The sequence below is a fragment of the Medicago sativa genome, chromosome 8, assembly GCF_051527215.1.
Source record: "Medicago sativa cultivar Bolivia chromosome 8, Bolivia_mono, whole genome shotgun sequence".
Taxonomy (NCBI): domain Eukaryota; kingdom Viridiplantae; phylum Streptophyta; class Magnoliopsida; order Fabales; family Fabaceae; genus Medicago; species Medicago sativa.
This window is the reverse complement of record NC_140756.1, coordinates 30,987,345-31,008,891: the sequence shown is the minus strand read 5'-3', so window position 1 is coordinate 31,008,891 and position 21,547 is coordinate 30,987,345. Positions and strand designations below refer to the sequence as shown.

The 21,547-nt window shown below is 31.9% G+C and overlaps 1 protein-coding gene, 2 long non-coding RNA genes and 1 pseudogene across 3 annotated transcripts; all 4 read left to right on the top strand.

Annotated features, from left to right (window-relative positions):
• The first annotated feature begins 418 nt into the window (after window positions 1–418).
• On the top strand, window positions 419–2,340 carry LOC146898356 (uncharacterized). The gene is made up of 3 exons (XR_015021861.1): window positions 419–1,162; window positions 1,262–1,402; window positions 1,857–2,340. It is a non-coding gene; the product is annotated as an uncharacterized LOC146898356 (long non-coding RNA).
• An 8,271-nt stretch (window positions 2,341–10,611) lies between these two features.
• Window positions 10,612–12,854, top strand: LOC146898355 (uncharacterized). Its single transcript, XR_015021953.1, has 3 exons — window positions 10,612–10,880; window positions 11,049–11,120; window positions 12,579–12,854. It is a non-coding gene; the product is annotated as an uncharacterized LOC146898355 (long non-coding RNA).
• A 4,468-nt stretch (window positions 12,855–17,322) lies between these two features.
• On the top strand, window positions 17,323–17,944 carry LOC146898354 (uncharacterized). The gene is made up of 2 exons (XM_085736544.1): window positions 17,323–17,466; window positions 17,657–17,944. The coding sequence occupies exons 1-2, from the start codon at window positions 17,323–17,325 to the stop codon at window positions 17,942–17,944; spliced, it is 432 nt and encodes a 143-aa protein (XP_085592670.1).
• A 2,035-nt stretch (window positions 17,945–19,979) lies between these two features.
• LOC146898353 (F-box only protein 8-like) lies at window positions 19,980–21,232 on the top strand (annotated as a pseudogene).
• Window positions 21,233–21,547: the final 315 nt, after the last annotated feature.

Sequence of the window (21,547 nt, the reverse complement as noted above, 5' to 3'; positions counted from 1 at the left end):
ATAAAAGTCCACAAAAAATAAATATCGAGACCGAAAAATATAATAACATACTACTATAGTTTTTTTCTTTCAAAAGTTTGGGGGACCGTGGCCATTGCAAGTCCCCTTTCTAGCTCTGTCCATGGTGAGAAGACAAATCATACAATTACAGAAAGCATAAAATAGAATTACGCTTAGCAAACTACTGGTGTACGTATAGAATAAAAGTAAGCATAAAACTCGAGAACTTATTGCAGAAAAACATAAATGAGTCTACTATGTGGGGATTAGGAAGAAACAATTTAACCTGTCGTGGAATGATGATTCATGTCTGAATGACCTACGTAAGAGGTTACGGGAAAGAAGAATCAATATGTGGGGATTAGGAAGAAACAATTTAACCTGTCGTGGAATGATGATTCATGTCTGAATGACCTACGTAAGAGGTTACGGGAAAGAAGAATCAATTGTACATTTTTTTTTGTAAGGAGTGAATCTTTTAGCGGTAATTGAGATTTCATTCTTCATTGGTTGGGTATTTCAACTATTAATCCAGCTGATGTTTTGGAACATGCGGGTCAATTTGGAGTTTCAAATGGTTTCAAGAAAGATAATTGTGTTGGACTTCAAGTTGTATGGTTGGATACTAATTATATTGTTTGAAAGGACCGCAATGCAAGGTTTTTTTTTTTTTAATAAAAGAATTAACATTGGATCGGTTACTGGACCGCATCAAACATCTTTCTTGGTGGCTGTTGAGATCGCAAAACTCTCATTCTTTCATCTACTTTCATTTGTGGTGGTCCAACCCTTTTGCTTGTCTTGATTTTAATACTATTTTTTGTCCCTTTGCGACACTACTTGTGCTATAAAGAAATGTTTATTTTGTAATATTGTTTGGCCTTAAATGAGAGTTGCACATCATTTGTAGGCAAAAAAGAACTCATATATGAGTACAACAAATTATTTAATAAAAAAATATTAAATTCTAAATTACATAATTGCCCATCTTTTTAAAAGAAAATGAGGTGTTTTTGGTCCAAAGCAAAAAGTTGCTCAATGCTATATATTAGATAGGTAGGGTTTGTGGAAAGGAACCCTGGCTGCTCTTCACATTATTGTCTGCCGTCAATCATTTCAACCAAATGTAGAGAAAACGTTCCATTGGTTTAACTACACACAGGTATGCGCATTGGATCTGATTGCATCTATTCATTGTCATTTCTGCTACTTCCGTCTTCTTATTTTAATTTTTTTTTTTTACCGGAACAACTTGTTGCAGGTTCACTGCGACCTGATGATGAGAGTCCTTCGTGATTTTAATTTCTTGTCATCATCTATTATATCCTTTCTTTGGTGGTTCAATTTCGAGTGTGATTTCTTTGATTAAGAAGCGAGAAATTCGTACATGATGGGATCTGAGGTAAGAAATTCAAAAGAATGTGTCCACAAAAATTGGTACTCAGAAATCCACTTTAGATTTTATGTTTAGGGCTAGTTCATTGAATTATGGTAATGACATTCAAGACTTTGATATTTATAGATATTGATTTTGATCATGTATTGAATTATCTTTTACATGTTTACTGATTCACGATATTGATATTTATTGATATTGATATGTATAGAAGTATCATGTATAGATTATGATGTTGATCTTGTTTTGCTTTTCAAATTGGCTATGTCTGATAATTAAATGTTGAAAAATCTGTTCAACAAGTTTCAATTGAAAATACCTAATCGATAACACTAGATACCATACCATCACATTAAAGTCTCTTGATATTATGTCTTACTGATACAATCACCTAGGTGTCACATTGATTTTTTTTTTTTTTGGGATTACTAAAATGCTTTCATTTTTATTTTTTCTGCAGTTAGTTTCTTTAACCATTGACAGATTTTGCTGCGCTATCTTTGGGAGATAGTTTTCAAGGGATCCACACACAACAATGACTTCTCATATGGTCCTTTACGCCAAACTGACATGGTTGTTGCTGGTGCTGCCACCCTTTGGATTCTTTGCAAAGAGGGACATATTAGCTGGTGAAGAAATTACTCGTGATTACCAATTTAGCCAGAAGAAAAGAAAATTCCATGTTCCTGCGCCATTCAAAAAATTGCAGGCACTCTCTAAACTGACTGGCATTTCGAAAAACCCATAAGTTGTTAAATTTTACATTATGTCGTTGAACATTTTGTTGTCTGTAACATGTTGCCTCTTTATGTATGTGGGCAAAAATTCAAGTTTTAGGGATTTCATTTACGATATCACTTTAATCATAGTCAAATTGTTGTATGAAATAAGATACCGAAGCCTTTTAATGTATGTGGGAAAAAGTTCAGGTTTTAGGGATTTCATTTACGATATTACTTTAATGATAGTCAAATTGTCTTATGAAATATGACACCGATGTATCAAATTTGAACGCAGTTGTGATTTATTCCTGTGAAAATTCGTTGTTGTCTCCCTAATTACAACAATAAATAAAAATGAACTTTAATAAAATATTTGAATATGGAGTTTTGGTGAGACTGAGCCACAACACATTTTTACCAAGTATTGAAAAATTCATGTTTGCCTCAGGTGTAAAGTCATCTACTTAAGAGAAGGGAGCAAGGTTTTGCAACTCGAGAGTTTACCTCAACTCGTTTTACCTAGGTAAACTCGACTCGAGAACTCGTACGAGTTTACCTAAAATTAAAATTATATAACATTTATTATATGCAAGACATATATAAGCTAATATAATATTGTAAATAGGTCAATAATGCAAAATATGACTTAATTACAAAGGCAAATTATATCAAACTACCATAATAAAACGTCATGTTAAACTTAGCATCAAAATACAAAAATTAACGCACAAAATCATAAGTTTCACAAGTCTTGCATCCATAAAACCATCCAAAAAAGCAAGTTTCACAAGTTTCTAACGTTGTTAATAAAACTATCTAAAAAATAACCTAGTTAATTTCTTCAAAAGGTCAACAAACACCACCACCGCAACCCTAACCAGCGTCGCAATCACCAGCGTCGAAATCTGAATTTCCACCGTCGGAATTGCAACCCTAACTGGTATGTGCTCCCCTGTTCATGGTTTGAGAACTAGGAACGTGTTACTGTAAAGGTAACTGTTCGGTAAAAGTTTCAGTATTTGGATTTGTAGAAAAGGAATTAGGTTTTAAAAAAAATGGGCCCAAAAAAAGCGCCAATTTTTATTTTATTTTTTTTAGATGTAAATTCGTAAATCTCGGTAAACTCGGTCGAGTTTACACGAGTTTACCGAGTGTTAACTCGGTCAAACTCGTCAAACCTTCCGAGTTTACCAGAAACCGAGTTTACCTCAGAGTTAACACGATTTTGGTACCTAAAAACGTAAATTCGGTAAACTCGGAGTGTTAACACTCGATTTGCGGAACATTGGAAGGGAGTATCTTTTTGTACAAAACTACTGAAGTTCAAGAATAAATTACTATCCTATACTTTGCAGGTTCAGCATTTCTTTAACTTCCAGCCACGTATACAACTAAAATGTCGCAGTTGGATGGGAGACGACGTGTGGGAACAATTTATTAGAAATGGTGGTTGGGCCTAACACAACCCCACAAAACCGGCTTGTGAGGTGAGGATTGCCCCCACTTATAAACAAATTGTCAGGCCAACTCCTAACCGATGTGGGACTCTTAACACACCCCCTCACGCTCAGGATTACACATCTGAAGCGTGAACATAAATGACGGGTGGCCCGATAACGGAAACCTGACAACAGGTGGCCCATAATCGTGAAGAGGCTCTGATACCATATTAGAAATGGTGGTTGGGCCTAACACAACCCCACAAAACCGGCTTGTGAGGTGAGGATTGCCCCCACTTATAAACAAATTGTCAGGCCAACTCCTAACCAATGTGGGACTCTTAACACAATTCATGGTATATTGGGAGTTCTCTAGTTTCAGGAAAACATTTGAAACAAATAAAAGAAATTACAATTCTATGTTCAAGGCATCTCTTCACACCGGCTGATCAATTACTCATTGTTTGCATTGGAATAGAGTGATATTATAAGTTTTTATTATATTTCATAATTTCGTATTTAAAATTAATGGTACTAAACCTTCTCTTATAATTTACAGAAAAAGGTGTAGATCCATCATTGATTGAGTTCTATTTTGGATGATGTTTTTGTTTAATTGAATTCTATTGTTCGTCACTATCCTTATTAATGGTGATTAAGAGATGGGTGTCTCAGCATCCCTGAACTTATTTTAGGGATAGAAATCTAAAATACAACAAACCTTGAGGATGCCATTTCAACTAAAATTGAAAATTAACCATTTCTATTGCCATGTTAAATCATGCTGACATAAATGGTCCATTAAGGTTTTTTTTATGATGAAATATAACGGCTACATGTTCCCTCTAATCGTTCATCTTTAATAAAAAAATCATCATCCAGTTTTCCACCAAAAAAAAAAAACATCAGCCAGTTGTTATTTGGTCTCTGCTTGTTTGAACTATTGTGGGGTTAATTGCTTTAGTAGCCAAGTAGTAGACTTGTTCTAAAATATCTATAACAATTAATGGAACCAAACTTGGTTCTTTACTAAAGAAAAATATGATAAATCTTCTAAGATTGCATCACCTCAATCGATAGTGAATCATGTCAGCACTTCAGTTTCAACTGATCCTAAACTAGTTGAAACTTATGGATCATGTAATATTCATTATTCTTTACCTATATCACATTGCTTGACTTGTATTAAATCAAACTCTTGGATATTAGATTCAGGAGCCAATTACCATATTTGTTATTCTCTAAATTAGTTCACTACATACTATCATATCAAAGCTCCTTGCAAACTTTCCCAGAATCTCGATGTAAACCTCGAGTCTCTATCTGAAACAATACTCGAAGGAACACTATGCAGCTTAACTATTTGTTCAATATAAATCTCAGCTATCTTCTGCAACGGGTGATTGATTCATATAAGAATGAAATTAGCCGATTTAGTCAATCTATCCACAACGACCCAAATCGAATCACTTTCCTTCGCGGTCTTTGGTAAACCTCCACAAAATCCATCAAAATACTGTCATATTTCCACTTATGAATACTTAACGGTTTCATAAATCCAGAATATTTCTTCATAGCTGGCCACCAAAATATTTTCTTAAGGTCCTGATACATTTTATTAGCCCCCGGGTGTATGCTCAAATCACTTCTGTGACCTTCTTCTTGGATGCTCTGCTTTAGCTCTATCGAATTTGGCACATAACCCATCTTGAAATCTCACAATCCCATTCTCATCTATTCTAAAATCCACCTTTTTACCATGATTGATTAGCACTAAACGGTCAATCAACCTCAAAACCATTTTTTGCCCTTTTTAATTTCTTCTAACACATGGCTTCTCAGCTTCAGCATACCCAACTTCACACAACTAGGCGTCACCTCACATACCAAACTAATATCTCTGAATTGTTCGATCAATTCCATTTCTCTAACCATAAGCGCCAACATATGCAAGGAATTTCTATTCAAAGCATCTGCTACCACATTAGCTTTCCCGGGGTGATAATTCAGTTGAAAGTCATAATGTGATCGGAATCTGGTTAAATAGGTTATATAGAATATGAAAACATATTCAACGGAATGTATCAGATATACATATGATTAGAAAAACATATCAGATATATGTTACAAAAATTATATTCACATAAGTCGTGGCTTAGCAAGCTTTAGATTATTCTAGATAGGTCAGTTTGGAAGGAAACCTTCCCGACAACAAGAGGAGTTCCGTTGTTAGCTTGATACGATAGGAATTTTTACTGGACAATCATGGGGTGTTCTGGGGTTACACCACCCGGCCATCCCGTAAAATCAACTCAGGTTAATTGGTCGTTACACGCTAACTTAATAAATAAGTCTTGAATATTAAAACTATGTCAAAACTTGTAATCTAGGCAATTTCTAGACAGTTAGTGATCCTAGATTTCCTCAAATCACTAGCCCCAAAGGAAAGGTGGAGATCACTGAGACAATATGTCTCATCCCAATCCTTTTATTATTTTTCAGATATATAGGTGACTTGTGAGAAAGGGTATAAGCAGATGGAAGCTGTTTAAATCATGTTGTGGACGTTTCATATATTATTAATATGTACTAGTGGATATGTTCAATGATGAAGCTAGCAAATTTTTTACAAGAGGGCCAAATATAAAGAAGAAATAAAATATATTTTCAAAAATAATATATTAAACTTAATCACTTTTAGGTTGGACTTTTCTTTCCAAAAATACCCTTAACTTTTAATTTTAAATACAAATAACACATGTAACAAATAGATAATAATAAATTTAATTTAAGGAGAAAACTTATACACAATTCCTTATGAGCTGTTCTTATTAGCCAATTATAAAATAACACGTGGATTACTAATCCACGTCACTAATTGTGCCCGTTAACCCTCTTTTACCTTCGTTAACCACATATCAAACTCACAGAAAACTAGCACAAAACAAAATTTCATGTTACTTTTTTATCAGCCGATTTTATGTTGTACATCTGTATTGTTCCCCTCAATACAACCGACAAAGATTGCCAAGTATTTTCATATCCCTTCCACAAAAAACAGTATTTCCATATTATTTTATTACTTGCACAAAAAACAGTATTTCCATATGATTTTATTAATATAAGTTACTCTTCCTTAACCTTTGATCAATTGTAACAAACGTCAGCAAAAAATAATGGTAAATATTAGACTGTAAATCCTCTAAAAAAAGATTAGTAACAAACGTGAGCAAAAAATAATGTTAAAGATTGGACTTTAAATCCTCTAAAAAAAGATTAGTAACAAACGTGAGCAAAAATATATTGTTAAAGATTGGACTTTAAATCCTCTAAAAAAAATTAGTAACAAACATAAGCAAAAAATAATGTTAAAGATTGGACTTTAAATCCTCTAAAAAAAGATTAGTAACAAACGTGAGCAAAAAATAATAATGTTAAAGATTGAACTTTAAATACTCTAAAAAAAAGATTAGTAACAAACGTGAGCAAAAAATAATGTTAAAGATTGGACTTTAAATCTTCTGAAAAAATGATTAGTAACAAATGTGAGCAAAATATAATGTTAAAGATTGAACTTTAAATCCTCTAAAAAAAAATTAGTAACAGATGTGAGCAAAAAGTAATGTCAAAGATTGGAGTTCAAATCCTCTAAAAAAAGATTAGGACTCAAAGTATTTTAGAAAAAAAATTGTTAGCACTATATTAAATATTAATTATCAACCAGTTTCTGAGAGAAGAACATAATTTGTTGTCATTTGACGAGGTTGAAGGGGATACTCATAACTTATATCAACAGGAATTTGTAAACGCAATTGCTCAAGAAAATATGCCACCACATATTTTAAAGGTAAAAAAAGGTGCACCTTTGATGTTGTTGCGAAACATAGACCCTAGATATGGCCTGTGTAATGGGACACGATTGTTATGTCGTGGTTTATTTAAGAATATGTTGGATGTGGAAATCCTAACAAGAAGCAATGCTGGAAAAAGAGCATTCTTTCCCAGAATTAAATTAAAAACAAATGTGAGTTAGACTAAGTTTTGTTATTACCATAAATAAGTCATAAGGCCAGATCATTCCCAATGTGAGAATCTATCTTCCACGACATATTTTCAGGCATTGTCAATTATATGTAGCTTTATCAAGAGGAGTTTCTTAAAATTCAACAAAAGTTCTCATTAAAGAAGGGAAAATAGAAGGAGAAGATGGAGACTTTACGAAAAATGTAGCTTTTAAAGATATTCTTTTATCGTAATCATAACAATGTTTCTTTTACATAACATGTCATTTATACATTTATGATGATGTTACTAATTACTATTAGAATAAACAATAAATGATCATTATTATATCTTAATTTTATATGCAGACAAACTAAAATATGTTGAGTTCAAAAATAATTTTGTTATATGCCTTGACAATATTTTGTTTATAAATCAATAGATCAATAATTTCCATTAATATTTTAAAATTTAAAATTTTTAATCAAAATTATACAAACAAACATAATAAAATAATCACATGCGTTATAGCAGTAGAAAGAGCGCACAGACGGGCACGATAGTGCCCATCTTTCCACTAGTTATATATAAAGAAAACAACCCCTTTCAGTTCCTTTGAGCTGAATTTTTCTCTTTCCAAAATTGGCCTCAATTTTCAATACAAATAACATATGTAACAAATAGATAAGAATAAATTTAAATTTAAATATTAAAAAATGTAGCAAACACGATATATATATATATATATATATATATATATATATATGTATGTATGTATGTATGTATGTATGTATGTATGTATGTATGTATGTATGTATGTATGTATGTATGTATGTATGTATGTATGTATGTATGTATGTATGTATGTATGTATGTATGGTTTATTTCCTTTATCATTTAAAAAGTGTAACAAACTAAATGATTATATTCATACTTATTTTTTCACTATCTCAATTATACCCTTAAACAACTTTTTTGATAATTAAGATTGTTGTTGGTGTCATTAAAAAAAAAGAATTTAGATTATATTTTTTTTGTTATATTGTTGATGTCATTGAAATATATAATCATGGTTAGTTTGGTTTGTTATAACTTGAAAGCAACAAACAATTATATTTTTATTTTTTCCTTCATATTTTTTATATTTTTAGTTTTAATCAAAATCAAAATTTCACAAAAGAAACACATTTCATAATTTTCATAAGTTAGCCCAATAAAAGAGCGGAAAGACGGGCACATGAATGCCCGTCGTTTCGCTAGTTATATATAAAAGTTGAGCTTTATGAAGTTTTATGAAATCAAATTTATCTATATTTGACACTAAATTAAATAGATGATCAATAGTATATTAATATCATCCCTCTTTAAACTAACTAAATTGTTTGAAGTAGTCAAAATATCAAATAATACATTAACAGGATAGCTATATACAAAACTATATTAATTATTGAAGTTTTTTTCCTTCTTTTGGGTAGCCAATGCTACCCCATTCATATACAACCATTCGCCCCTGGATATGTTATGTATTTATACACGTAATGTGTATTCGTACTTGTAGCCAGTACTTGTTATGCACAAACATATGGTTATGTATCTTATGTTCATCAACTAGTATGTGTTTATAATACAACATAAGGCTCGTATTCGCTGTTTTTCATTCAAACGAAGTTTGTAACGTAATTTTAATGCATTCAGTACTGAGTTTAACACTTACGTTAAATATTTTAGACAAATTTAGCATGATCGTTTTATCATCTCTCTCATATTATTTTCATCTACACAAAAGAAAAATAGTTTGTAATAAAAACAAAAACATTTTAAGTCTCATCAAGACAACTAAGAAATTTAATATAATGGTATACAAGTTTACGAAAGTTTCACAATATTGTCTCACTTTTACCACCTTAATTTTTTTTTTAAATAGGTATTTGTAAAGTATTTTATAGATATTTGATGACATATTTTATAAAAAAAATCTGATACTTAATGGATATGTATTCACAATATTGGTCATTGGTTTAACAAAATGTCCAATGTCATCTCTCAAGCAAACACTATTATGAAAACTATAAAATAGGTATTTGCTATAAAGTTAGAAACCCTAAACTGTTCTTTTATTCCCAAATTTCCAAACTGAAAAATGGAACCAAAAATGAAAATGGAGATTGAGTTTCCTTCAATCTTCTTCCTCTAGCTCGATTTCCAAAGTCGTAATTTGTTCATCCTTCAATTGTTTCCTTCCTTCACACGATTTCCTTCACGCGATTTCCTTCTTTCACTGGTTTCAATCTACTATTCTTCATTGTTTTTGTCCGTTTCTCAATTCCCTTCACACCATTATGTTATTCAGATTTTGGGTTTTCACAAAAGCTAAACGTAGTTGAACGCTGCTGGAAACGAAACTGAAAAAATTGAAGAAGACGAATCTGGAACGAATATAGAAAGAATAAACAAAAAAGAAGAAGACGAAATCGATGGCTATCAATGTTGAATCTGAAAGCAAATTGAAGGATCTGTTCTTGTATACTTCAATTTGGGATTTTTTTCTCTTCAATGTGGGAAACAAAGAGCGGTTTAGGGTTTCTAATTTTATTCCCAATTTTTTTTCTTTTTAAATTTTAATATTAATTTGTGGTTTAGCTTTATGATTATTTTTAAATTTTAATGAAGTGGAAATGATGTGCAACATAGACAATGTCATGTAGAATTCACGTTATTAATGAGCTTACCACATCATCTAAAGGGGAGGGGGACCAAATTTTTTTGTTGACTTTCTAACTAGGGAGATGAGAAAGTTGGTTTTGAAAATAGGGGTATCAAAAGTTAACAATTTTAAAAATAGGGGGATCAAAATAGCATTTAAGCTACTCCATTTGAATATAAAAATGTTGTTTTGTTGATGCCATTTAAAAAGATAAGAATATACGTTATATTTTTTTTATATTGTTGATATCATTAAAAAAGATAAGTGAAACGTACCGTTTCATTTAAAAAGAAAAAGTTAGAATAAAAAATAATAATAAATAAATATTAAGAAGGATCCAGGCTCATCATTCTTTTTTCTTTCTTCTTCCACGTATCCAACTCCCTTTCCTTTTTCTTCTTCTCTGTTCCAACCCTTTTCTTCATCCTCTCCATTTTTTTTTCTTCTCCATATTCCAAATTAAGCAATCAATTATCACCTGTAACACAATTCTCTCCACAAAAAGGCTTTATCATCTCTTACAAGTGCTATTGGGTAGAATTTGAGATTTGAGTTAGTGCTCCAAAGAAGGAGAAGAATACCCATCTCATAAAACTTGTCTATTGAGACTCTTTGAGGTATATTTATCAATTTACAATTCAATTAGTGCTAATTTAGACATGGTTAGTTTGTTTAGAAATTATTTAGAGGTTAGAATATATACTATGGGGATTTTATGGTTAACTATAATTAGTGAAGTAGTAGAATGAGTTTCTAATTCATAAGAAAATATTATTGATGGTCAGATATGACGCCGGACGCTTCAGATGCTTTTTCAGGAGTGGCTAGTGAGCAAACTTAGTTGATTCGTCATAACTGTGAGTTGATAACGATCATTATCACATATTTTCACTATTAATATTATTGATATTTTGATAATTTTCTATGTTAAAGTGTTTATAAAAATGGGGAACACACCCTTCGAACATATTTCTTCTCATTGATACTTATGTTTAAAGTCATCGATATTTTTATGGTCTCTATTTGAATTTATCTATAACTTATTGAGCAAATGATTTGAAATAGAGGTTTGATTGCATATACTATGACATGAGTTTTGAGATATGGAGAAATATGGTTTTGATATATATGTTTTTGGGAATTTTCGATATTAATATATACTCACTCTGACGCTACTTGTGATTTACAAAGTTTTGGATATATTTAGGATATATTAATGGAGATTTGATTGCATATATATTGGGCACTAGTTTCGATATGATTCTAAAAACTAGTTTTGATATGTTTTTGGAATTGTTTTTTTTTCCGAAGATTTTGGTATTAATATGTCCTCGACGTGGATTTGATTTAGATTTACTTATGGCTACAAGTAGTAGATTTTCAATTGAGTTTTGATGGTACATATTTTGATCCGATATGTTGAAAATATGGTTTGTGAGATGTTTAGAGAATTTGTTTTGAAAATTATGGTTTAAATGACGACGACCTAGGTGCACCTAGTACGTAATTTCAATTAGTTAGAGTTACCCCATTAGATGGAGCCGCCCCTATGGAAAGGCCACCATTAGGAGGAGAGGGCTATCAATGAGAGGTAATCTCCCTAATTCAAAATGTTTTACATTTTGTTTTGAGTCGAGAGAAAAGAGCTATCCGTTAGATGGAGCCGCCCCTATGGAAAGGCCACCAATAGGAGGAGAGGGCTATCAACGAGATGGAGCTAGTTCTCGATTCACCCATTTTGATTATTTTACTATATTGAGTTTACTATACTTTAAAAACATTTTTGTTTTTGAGTCGAGGGAAAAGAGCTATCCGTTAGATGGAGCCGCCCCTATGGAAAGGCCACCAATAGGAGGAGAGGGCTATTAACGAGATGGAGCTAGTTCTCGATTCACCCATTTGATTATTTTCATTAAAGTAAGATTTTGATACTTTCTTTAAAGTTGATTATTTTGGTATTATTAAATGAAATTTGATTTTATATTCTATTTGGATTTGATTATTTCTATTTCCTTTTCCATTATACGCGATTTCTATATTTTCTTTAAAGTTGCGGATTTGGGTTCACTTCTTTACAACATTGAAATTGTAATATAGTCTTATTGGGTTTAATAAATTTACAAAGATTTTTAATCTTCATGGCACACTTGATTGTGAGTTTATTACATTTTTATACGGCTAATAACTTTGTAAATTAAATTTGATTTGATAAAGTAAGTAATCGTGCCCATGTGTGTTTCCCTTCTAGTTGGTGATGGTTGTTGTCTCTCACTAAGTCCTTATGGCTTACTCTTTCATTTTCTATTTTTTTTCAGATTCCCAAGCAGCAAAGTAGAAAGCTACTAGTAGACTTGAAGTTCATCTGTGTCACTCTGTGGTAGGTTTCCTTGATGGATGTCTCTTTTGTTTATGTATATGTTGAATCAGAGTATCTGCAGCTATTTGGAGTTTAGAAATGTCTCACTTTGAGTTGTACAAATATGTAAAATGTCACTTTGGAATTCTGGTTGATGATAATAGTTTATGAACAGGATTTACATCTTGGAAATGTTGAAAATACAAAGGATACTCTGTCGAAATTTTCGTAGCTATTATTTTGAAATGAAAGTCAAATTCAGAATTGTTTAAATTATAGTTTGTCAAGTGTCGTCAATAGGCTTGCCGGACTAGGATGTTCTAGTTCGTGCGCCGGTCACGATTGTGTATTTTGGGTCATGACAATAAGTATATTTTATGACAATACGAAAGTATAAAATATCTATTATCTTTTATTTAGAAGGAAAAACTATTTTTTATCTATTCCTATAATTTTAATCAAAATTTCACAAAAGATATTGTTTGTAATTTATTGGCATTAGCGCAGACACGACCGTCGAAGGCTAGTTAAAAATAATTTTTTTTGTTAATATTTCTTGTTTTGACAAATTGTGAATATGTCAATTCAGTAAAATTGTGTATTGAGATGATCCAGAAAGTTTTGATGTTTATCGAAAAGATCCTTTATTATAAAAGCTAGACTTGGCTAGCAAACATGTTGCCCTAATTTGCCCTAATCCCTAGCATTTTTCCCCTCCTAAACATGCTAATCTAATCTCACCCGTTGGTTCGATCTCTATTCTCAAACTCCTCATTTTCTCTCATACTAGACCAATGACCCGTGCTACCGCACGGGTCCAACCACGTAAAACTTGATCGGAACAATAAAAATAATGTAACCATACATTGGCGATAGAAGTTTTATATCATACATAACAAAATGAAATGGTAGCATACATAACAAAAAGGTTTGAAACTCAATCGTATAAATCACTGGAATTGAAAAAAAGCAAAACAACAAAAAAATTAAAATATATATTATATAGCGCCAATAGGTTAGTTTATAATGGCTAGATGTATAAATATGACCTCAATATATAAATAGAAACTCACTTACGCGTACATCGCCGAATATCGCACCCTTTGAATCGAAAATCTGCACAAAGTTAAAGGGAGAAGACAACTCTTTATAGAAAGTTTTTAACGTAAATGACAATTGTAAATCAATTGGTATTAATTCCTATTAATTGCAGCAATTAATAGCCTTAACCGCGTATTGCTTTGTAAATACTCACAACGTTAATTCATGGACATTCTCGCTTGCACCGCGCATTGATTTATAGAAAGTTTTTAATGTAAATGGCCCTTGTAAATCAAACGGTAGTAATTCCTATTAATTGCAGCAATTAAAAGCATTAACCGCGTATTGCTTTGTAAAGTCATAAGAAATAATTCACGGAAATTCTCACTTGTACCGCGTATGGCTTTATAGAAAGTTTTTAATGTAAATGATCACTGTAAATCAATTGGTAGTAATTCCTATTGATTAAAAATTTTAACCGCGTATTGCTTTGTAAAGTCATAAGAAAACGGTTAGGATTTCTTGTGACATTATATGAAAAAAAACTATACATTTAAAACGTAGTAGACAGTTATATGTTCGTGGGAAGGAAATACTACAGAAATCATCTTTGAAACCTGCAGCATGTTGACAAAGGTATCTGTAGTAATGCTACACCCCACCTGAGAGAGGATATATGCAAAACGATTAATTTTCATATAGTTGTGATTGCGCAAAAGTGACTGAAATTTTTAAAAGTTTACGTTATGAAAAAACAATTGATTTTTATATAGATGTGATTGTTTCAGGGATCTGTAAAAGTTTTGACATGCTAATATTGTATGTATTTCAAAAATATTAGACTTCAGAAACTACTACTAAAAAGTGAGCATCTACAAATCCTTAGTCGTCGAGTCGAAATATGCTTCGAATAATATATATTTTCATAGTTATAGCCTAACTGTAAATTTCAAATTGGATCCATGTCATTTTTGACCTATTAACAGATCATATATATTACTTGATAAATTCGGTAAATATAACTTGAAACAAAATTGTTGCTAGATAAATTTGGTTGCTAGAAATGCAGAATTGTAAATATACTCCATAGATGCTGTTTGGATTACAAAACCATAAACGAAAAAGATAAATACTCAATCTAAGTAGAAAAACGCAGAAAAGAAAGCAGATTAAAATTGTTCAACTTTCATAGAAACTCAATATTTGTCTGAAGGTTCAACTCATTATTTCGCAGAGAAAAGCAGAAAAGACCGCTGAAGAGAAACTCATTATTTTTCTTTTGGCTCAACTTTCACATGAACCATTTTAGTTGGTTTGGTTATAGATTCCTCCCCAATTTCTATGACACCACCTCCAGCTGAAGTATTACCATCAGAAGATCTCTTTCTTTCAGATGTGGTTGACAGAGTTCCCAGTTTGTTGGAGTTGCTGCAAGAATCATCTAACTCAGCCAAATCCTAAAAGGAGAATAAAGGCATATCAGGATGATATAATTCGGCCATCAGAATGCTATAAAAGCATAAGATCAATTAGTCTGCTTATAAATTTATCACCAAATTATTGGCATCACTACCCAACGCAGTCAACTCTAATTCCGTATCAACACCATCATCATCAGTTGAATCCTGTTAAAAAGACAGTTTCTTCCGTGTCAAAATTCTAATATATAACGGCATGCGCAAGAATCCATACCGATATGATAGTACAAAAAAAATATAAACAAAAGAAAACTTGAGATTGTATTTCTTGATGAATTCATTGATGACTTCAACATCATCAGTAGCCCTTTTGACACCATAGTTCCTCCACTTCCTATTGATATTACCATCACTAACCTCCACCTTAAAGAGCATTTTTTTGTCCACAAAAAAGTTGAAATCAATAGGATAACCAATTGACTTGTTCTCAGGCTGCACCAAGCAATTGGGAGTTTGTAGTGATTAGTGTTGACTTGAATCTGCATATAAAATATAAAACTAAGAATAAGAAAGCAACCTTGTTAATTTCTGCAATTAAGTTTTGGACATTCCTTCCTATGAACTGGGTGACAATACAATCAAAGAGAACAAATGTTGTCGAGCCATAATCATCCATGACAATGACATGTAGCTTGAACCTACAATGGATTGATTAATGATATCAGTTATAATCCAATTTAATTATTTTCATTGATATGTTTCATATAAAAAGCGGCATATTTACCTCGGAACAGCGCTTTTGCATTCCTTGCATCTTTTGCAAGATAGTTTTCCATCAACCACGGTAACCAACAATGAATACATCAAAGGCAGCGATCATATAATTGATTTGGAGGGAAAAAGGGGGTGATTAGGGCACTAATTGGCATTAACTACGATTTTATTCGCTAAATGAATACATACGATATGATTCCCTAAATAGAAAAGTTTACTACTCGTTGGGAGTTTTGGTGATTTGATTGACATTAACTACGATTTTAATGGACATTATGACACATTTGTATGAGATAGGAAATGAGTAGTTACGATTTTATTCGCTAAATGAATACATACGATATGATTCCCTAAATAGAAAAGTTTACTAATCGTTGGGAGTTAGGGTGATTTGATTGGCATTAACTACGATTTTAATCGACATTATGACGCATCTGTATGAGATAGGAAATGAGTAGTTTGAAACATATCATTTGAATCAACGGCTGAGATTAGATTAGCAAGGAATTCACATCAACGGCTAAGATCATATAATTGCTTAGGAGGGAAAAAGAGGGGGCGATTAGGGCAAACATGATAGCTTGGCAACTCTAGCTTTTATAAGAAAGGATAGGGTGAATTAGGGCAAACATGGTAGCCAAGCAAGTCTAGCTTTTATTTTTCGTGACCAATTGATATAAGTTCGTTTTAATGGATGTTTATGATTTTTTTTATTAGCAATTAGTGTAGGGGATTGTTAAATGAATTGATTAGCATTTAATACATCTTTAATTGCATTAACGAAGTTATATGAGGAAACATTTTTAGAGTTTGAATCAACGGGTGTGATCAAATGTGAAAATAGAGTTTGAACGGGTGAGATTAGAGTAGCAATTAATACTTGTTTAGGAGGGAAAAATGCTAGGCATTAGGGCAAAATATGGTGAATTAGGGCAAACATTGTAGCCAAACAACTCTAGCTTTTATAATAAAGGAAAAAATGCTAGGCATTAGGGCAAAATATGGTGAATTAGGGCAAACATTGTAGCCAAACAACTCTAGCTTTTATAATAAAGGATAACATAGTTAATGCTAATTGAAAACAAATAACACACTTTTAATGCAATTTAAAACGATTAACACACTATTAATGACAATTGAAAACGTAGTTAATGCCAATTCGATTAACAACCCCCTACAAACTTTTAAACCATATCATCTCCTCATGTTAACTGTAGAAACTTTTAATATTAACGACTGCATACCAATTATCCTCTCCTACCATCATTTTTACTTCAAAACAATTTAGACTTCAAAACAATGGAAAGTGATGCACTAACTCTCTTAGCAATGCACTCCTTGAAGGGTACAATGTTTCATCTTCTTTCTTGATCTCTTATGTGTTGTTTCGTTTATATTTTTCAGCTTGCGCTAATTTTTTTGAATCTTTGATCTTTTTCAGCTCCTTTGATCTTCTTTCTTTGATCTTTGATGGTGTTTACCGGTGCTGGACAGTTTGGGATTAATGTGATTAATCGATCAGGACGTGTTGTGGATCCTCCTCTTTCTATTCCTTCTATGAAATTTGAAATTGAGAAAATTATCGTGCCAGCCTTTGCATTTGAAGGCGTTCCGGTCACAAGTGAAATCCTCACATTCCATCATGATGACATAAATTTTCAAATTTGGTGGAGAAGTATTTAACTGGTTTTGATGTCACTTCTGGTTTATGGTATTTTGTTTTTGTATTACATTGTTTTTTTATCATGTCCATTTCTATCACCTCATATAAAAATTTGGTTTTATATACGAATTTTTTTTGCAGATGCTTATTTACAAGGGCCTGTGTGATTTAACTATCGGGAAAAAGACCACTTCATTGACAATGATTGATGATTGTGGAAACAAGTGGAATTGCATCACTATATTTGGAACCATGCCACATCACCACATCAAGCTTGGTGGAGGATGGAAAAGAATGGTTCAGGCGCGCATACTTGAGGAAAGTGTCATGGTTAAAGTTGGGTTTCCACATGCTGGCATGAACGACACCATCTACATTCAAGTCAAGCGCCCAACTGTCGTGAGAGTTCGATGTCTGCAATGCAATTGACGGAGTTCAGTTTTTAGGGTTTACGTAGATGGATCCATTTTGATGTTTTTGAATTATCTTTTCATTTTAATGAAATTTATTTTATTGTCATTCCAGTTTAGTGTGCTCTCTTTTTGAATTACAATGCAATTCATGATCGATAGACAACTAGAATAGGAGCCATAAAGACTCCATAAAGACAACATAATCAACAAATTACTTCATAACATTTTATTGATACCGTAATAAGATTTACTACATCACTTTTAGTTTTAACTAGCCTTAAGCAAAAAATATTGTATAGATATCACGAAAAATCTTCTATGGGCGACAAAAAATTGATGCAATATATTTTTTGTTAAATTTTCTGTTTCCATTATTTACGGAAATGGTACTTTTTTGATGCTCTGCGTTTGTCTTTATGATGTGATTTAAGATCAAGCAATGCAGGGCTATGTGCAATTCTATTAACAAGTAGTCAATTTTATTTTGATACTCACATTTACGTGCAAGGATAAAATGAAAATTACCACGTAGCTATTGCTAATCAAATAAAAGAAAACAATAATGATATTTATGGAACTTAATGACATTTCAGGAAGAGTGAAAGTGAGATTAGCACGTAGCTATTACAGAAATTGAATTACTTATTTGACTGTCATCCATGTAACAATTCAAATTTAATTTTTTTTTTGAAATTGATTAATGATATTTGATTGTGAATAATAGAAACTTATTGCTCATTATTGCTAATCGTTAACATCATTGTGAATAAAAGAAACTTATTGCTCATACGAAATGGAAAAGGTTAGTAGTGCTAATCGAATAAAAGAAAAAAGTAATGATATTTATGGAACTTAATAACGTTACATTTCATGAAGAGGAAAAGAAAGATTAGCACGTACTTATTTCAAAAATTAATACGTATCAAGGTTAATTGCTTTTATGTAGTATGCACTAATTGCTTTTATTGCTTTTCGTATAGGAATTACTTTTAATTGCTATAACTAATTACTTTTAATTGCTTTTCGTATAGGACTTGATTGCAGAACCGTTTTAGGTGCATATTTTCGTATAGGAATTGCTTTTAATTGCTATAACTAATTACTTTTAATTGCTTTTCGTATAGGACTTGATTGCAGAACCGTTTTAGGTGCATATTTTTGTATAGGAATTGCTTTTAATTGCTTTTATGCAGTATGCACTAATTGCTTTTAATTGCTTTATGTATAGGAATTGCTTTTAATTGCTATAACTAATTGCTTTTAATTGCTTTTCGTATAGGACTTGATTACAGAACCGCTTTAGGTGCATATTTTCGTATAGGAATTGCTTTTAATTGTTTTATGCAGTATGCACTAATTGCTCTACCAATTACTACCTATTAAAAGCAATTATGACTGCAATGATGATATTAACATAAGACTCTCCAACATTTATGACTAATTGCATTTAATTGCTTTTATGCACTCTGCAGTAATCCACGAAATGTGTGAGAATTGTTTTTATTTACAAGGTTAGTACTGCTAATCGAATAAGAGAAAAAAGTAATGATATTTATGGAACTTAATGACATTTCATTTCATAAAGAGGAAAAGAAAGATTAGCACGTAGTTATTGCAAAAAAACGTTTAGGAGAATTAACTGTCCTCCATGTAACAAGTCAAATTTCAAATATTTATAAAATTGATTAATGATATTTGATTGTGAATAATAGAAACTTACTGCTCATTATTGCTAATCGTTGATGGAGATGGATAGAGCACTAATACGACCTCAAATGTTGTTTATCATGAAGTCTTTCGTAATGTATCTTTATGGTTAATGTTCAAACCTTTTTATTATGTATGCTACCATTTCATTTCTGTCAACTATATATGTTTACAATATTGCGATTGATTCGATTAACTTCTACGTGGTATGACCCGTGCGGTAGCACGGGTCAATAGTCTAGTTAGGTTAACATTCGTCTAGAAAATTAGGTTAAGATTAAAAGGAGTTTAGGTAAGCTCGAGTTGTAAAACCTTCATTAAAACACAATAACACACATGATATAAATACGATCAATCTTGCATCTGATTTTTCTAAAAGTAATCTGCCTCACATCACAGCCTTCTTGTTCCTTCCATTTGATATTGAGAATTGAGAAACCTATGGCTCCAACAAACCAAAAGGTTAGTAACCATGTTCCTGAAGATATCGTCTTCTCTATTTTTTCAAAACTACCTTTGAAATTTTTGAATCGGTTTACTTGTTTAGGCAAGTCTTGGACTCTTTTATTTGAAAACCCTTATTTTATGAGCATGTTTCACAAAAATATTGTTTTCAAATATCGTTCATTGTATGAAGAAGAAAGTCTTCTTCTAAACTATTTTGTTAGCACTGAGAATCAATGCAAGTTGTATTTGCTTTCTAGTGAGAGATTTGAGAGAAAAGTTCAAACGAAGTGGCTACATCCTTTTGACCAAAAACCTGGCTATTATCCATGTATTTTAGGTTCCGGTATTAATGGTACTCTTTGCATCTATGATGCTTACGATCAGTCAACTACTGTGTTGTGGAATCCAGCTACAGAGGAATTAAAAATTATTCCCGAAAATAAGGCTCGGATATATGAACATGAACCTCATTTTAATATTCATGGATTTTTGTTATGATCATGTTAGAGATGATTATAAGATCCTTCAACGTGTTATTTATATTGGAGATGATTGTGATCAAGTGGCACCACCCGGCTATTGGGATATATATAGTCTACGAAGTAACTGTTGGAAAAAACTTTATGTTGATATGCGACAACGTTATTTGACTTCGGAAGGTTCGGTGGTGTACTTAAATGGGGTTTGCCATTGGTGGGGAAAAACATATCGTCAACCAATTGAAACATTTGTGGTGTCTTTTGATCTGGCCAATGAGGTTCCTGTTACCACTCTCTTTCCCTTTGATTCGCACGGTTTAAAATGGTTCGATAGACACTTGACAATGTTAAATGGTTTTGTTGCTATGATCATAACTTCTGCAAAGAACACTCCTTATTTCCACATATGAATATCAGTTTTGGGAGAACCCGGTGTCAATGAATCATGGACTAAACTTTTCGATGTTGGACCCATATCCATCATCGACCATCCTATTGGAGCAGGGAAGAAGGTTGATATATTTTTGAGAAAAGATGATGGTGACCTTGCTTGTCTTGATTTAACTACTGGAGTAATTGAGAACATTGGTGTTAAAACAGAAAGCTTTTGTTCTTCTCAAACAGTAATTTACAAGAAAAATATCATTCCAATCAGAGGAATAAAGAATTAGGTATTTGTTGCCTAAGCTTAATGTTTTCGCTCTCCAGATTCATGAGCATAGCTGCTATGATTTATCATTTTATTATCAACTTTTAAGGTTTAAGTTCTCTTTAGTGTAAGGTAAATATTTCTGTGGAACATTTTGATTGTGTTGGTTTCTATTTTAATTGTATTATGCATATGTTCTCTATTTTGTGTTGAGACAACATATTCTGGGAGTTTTTGGTATTCTAATGATAGTATATCAGTTTGAACTTTAGTACATCTTGTTTGTGCTTTCTGCGCATTATGTTTTATGTTGTGATTATTTATTTACTGAATCATT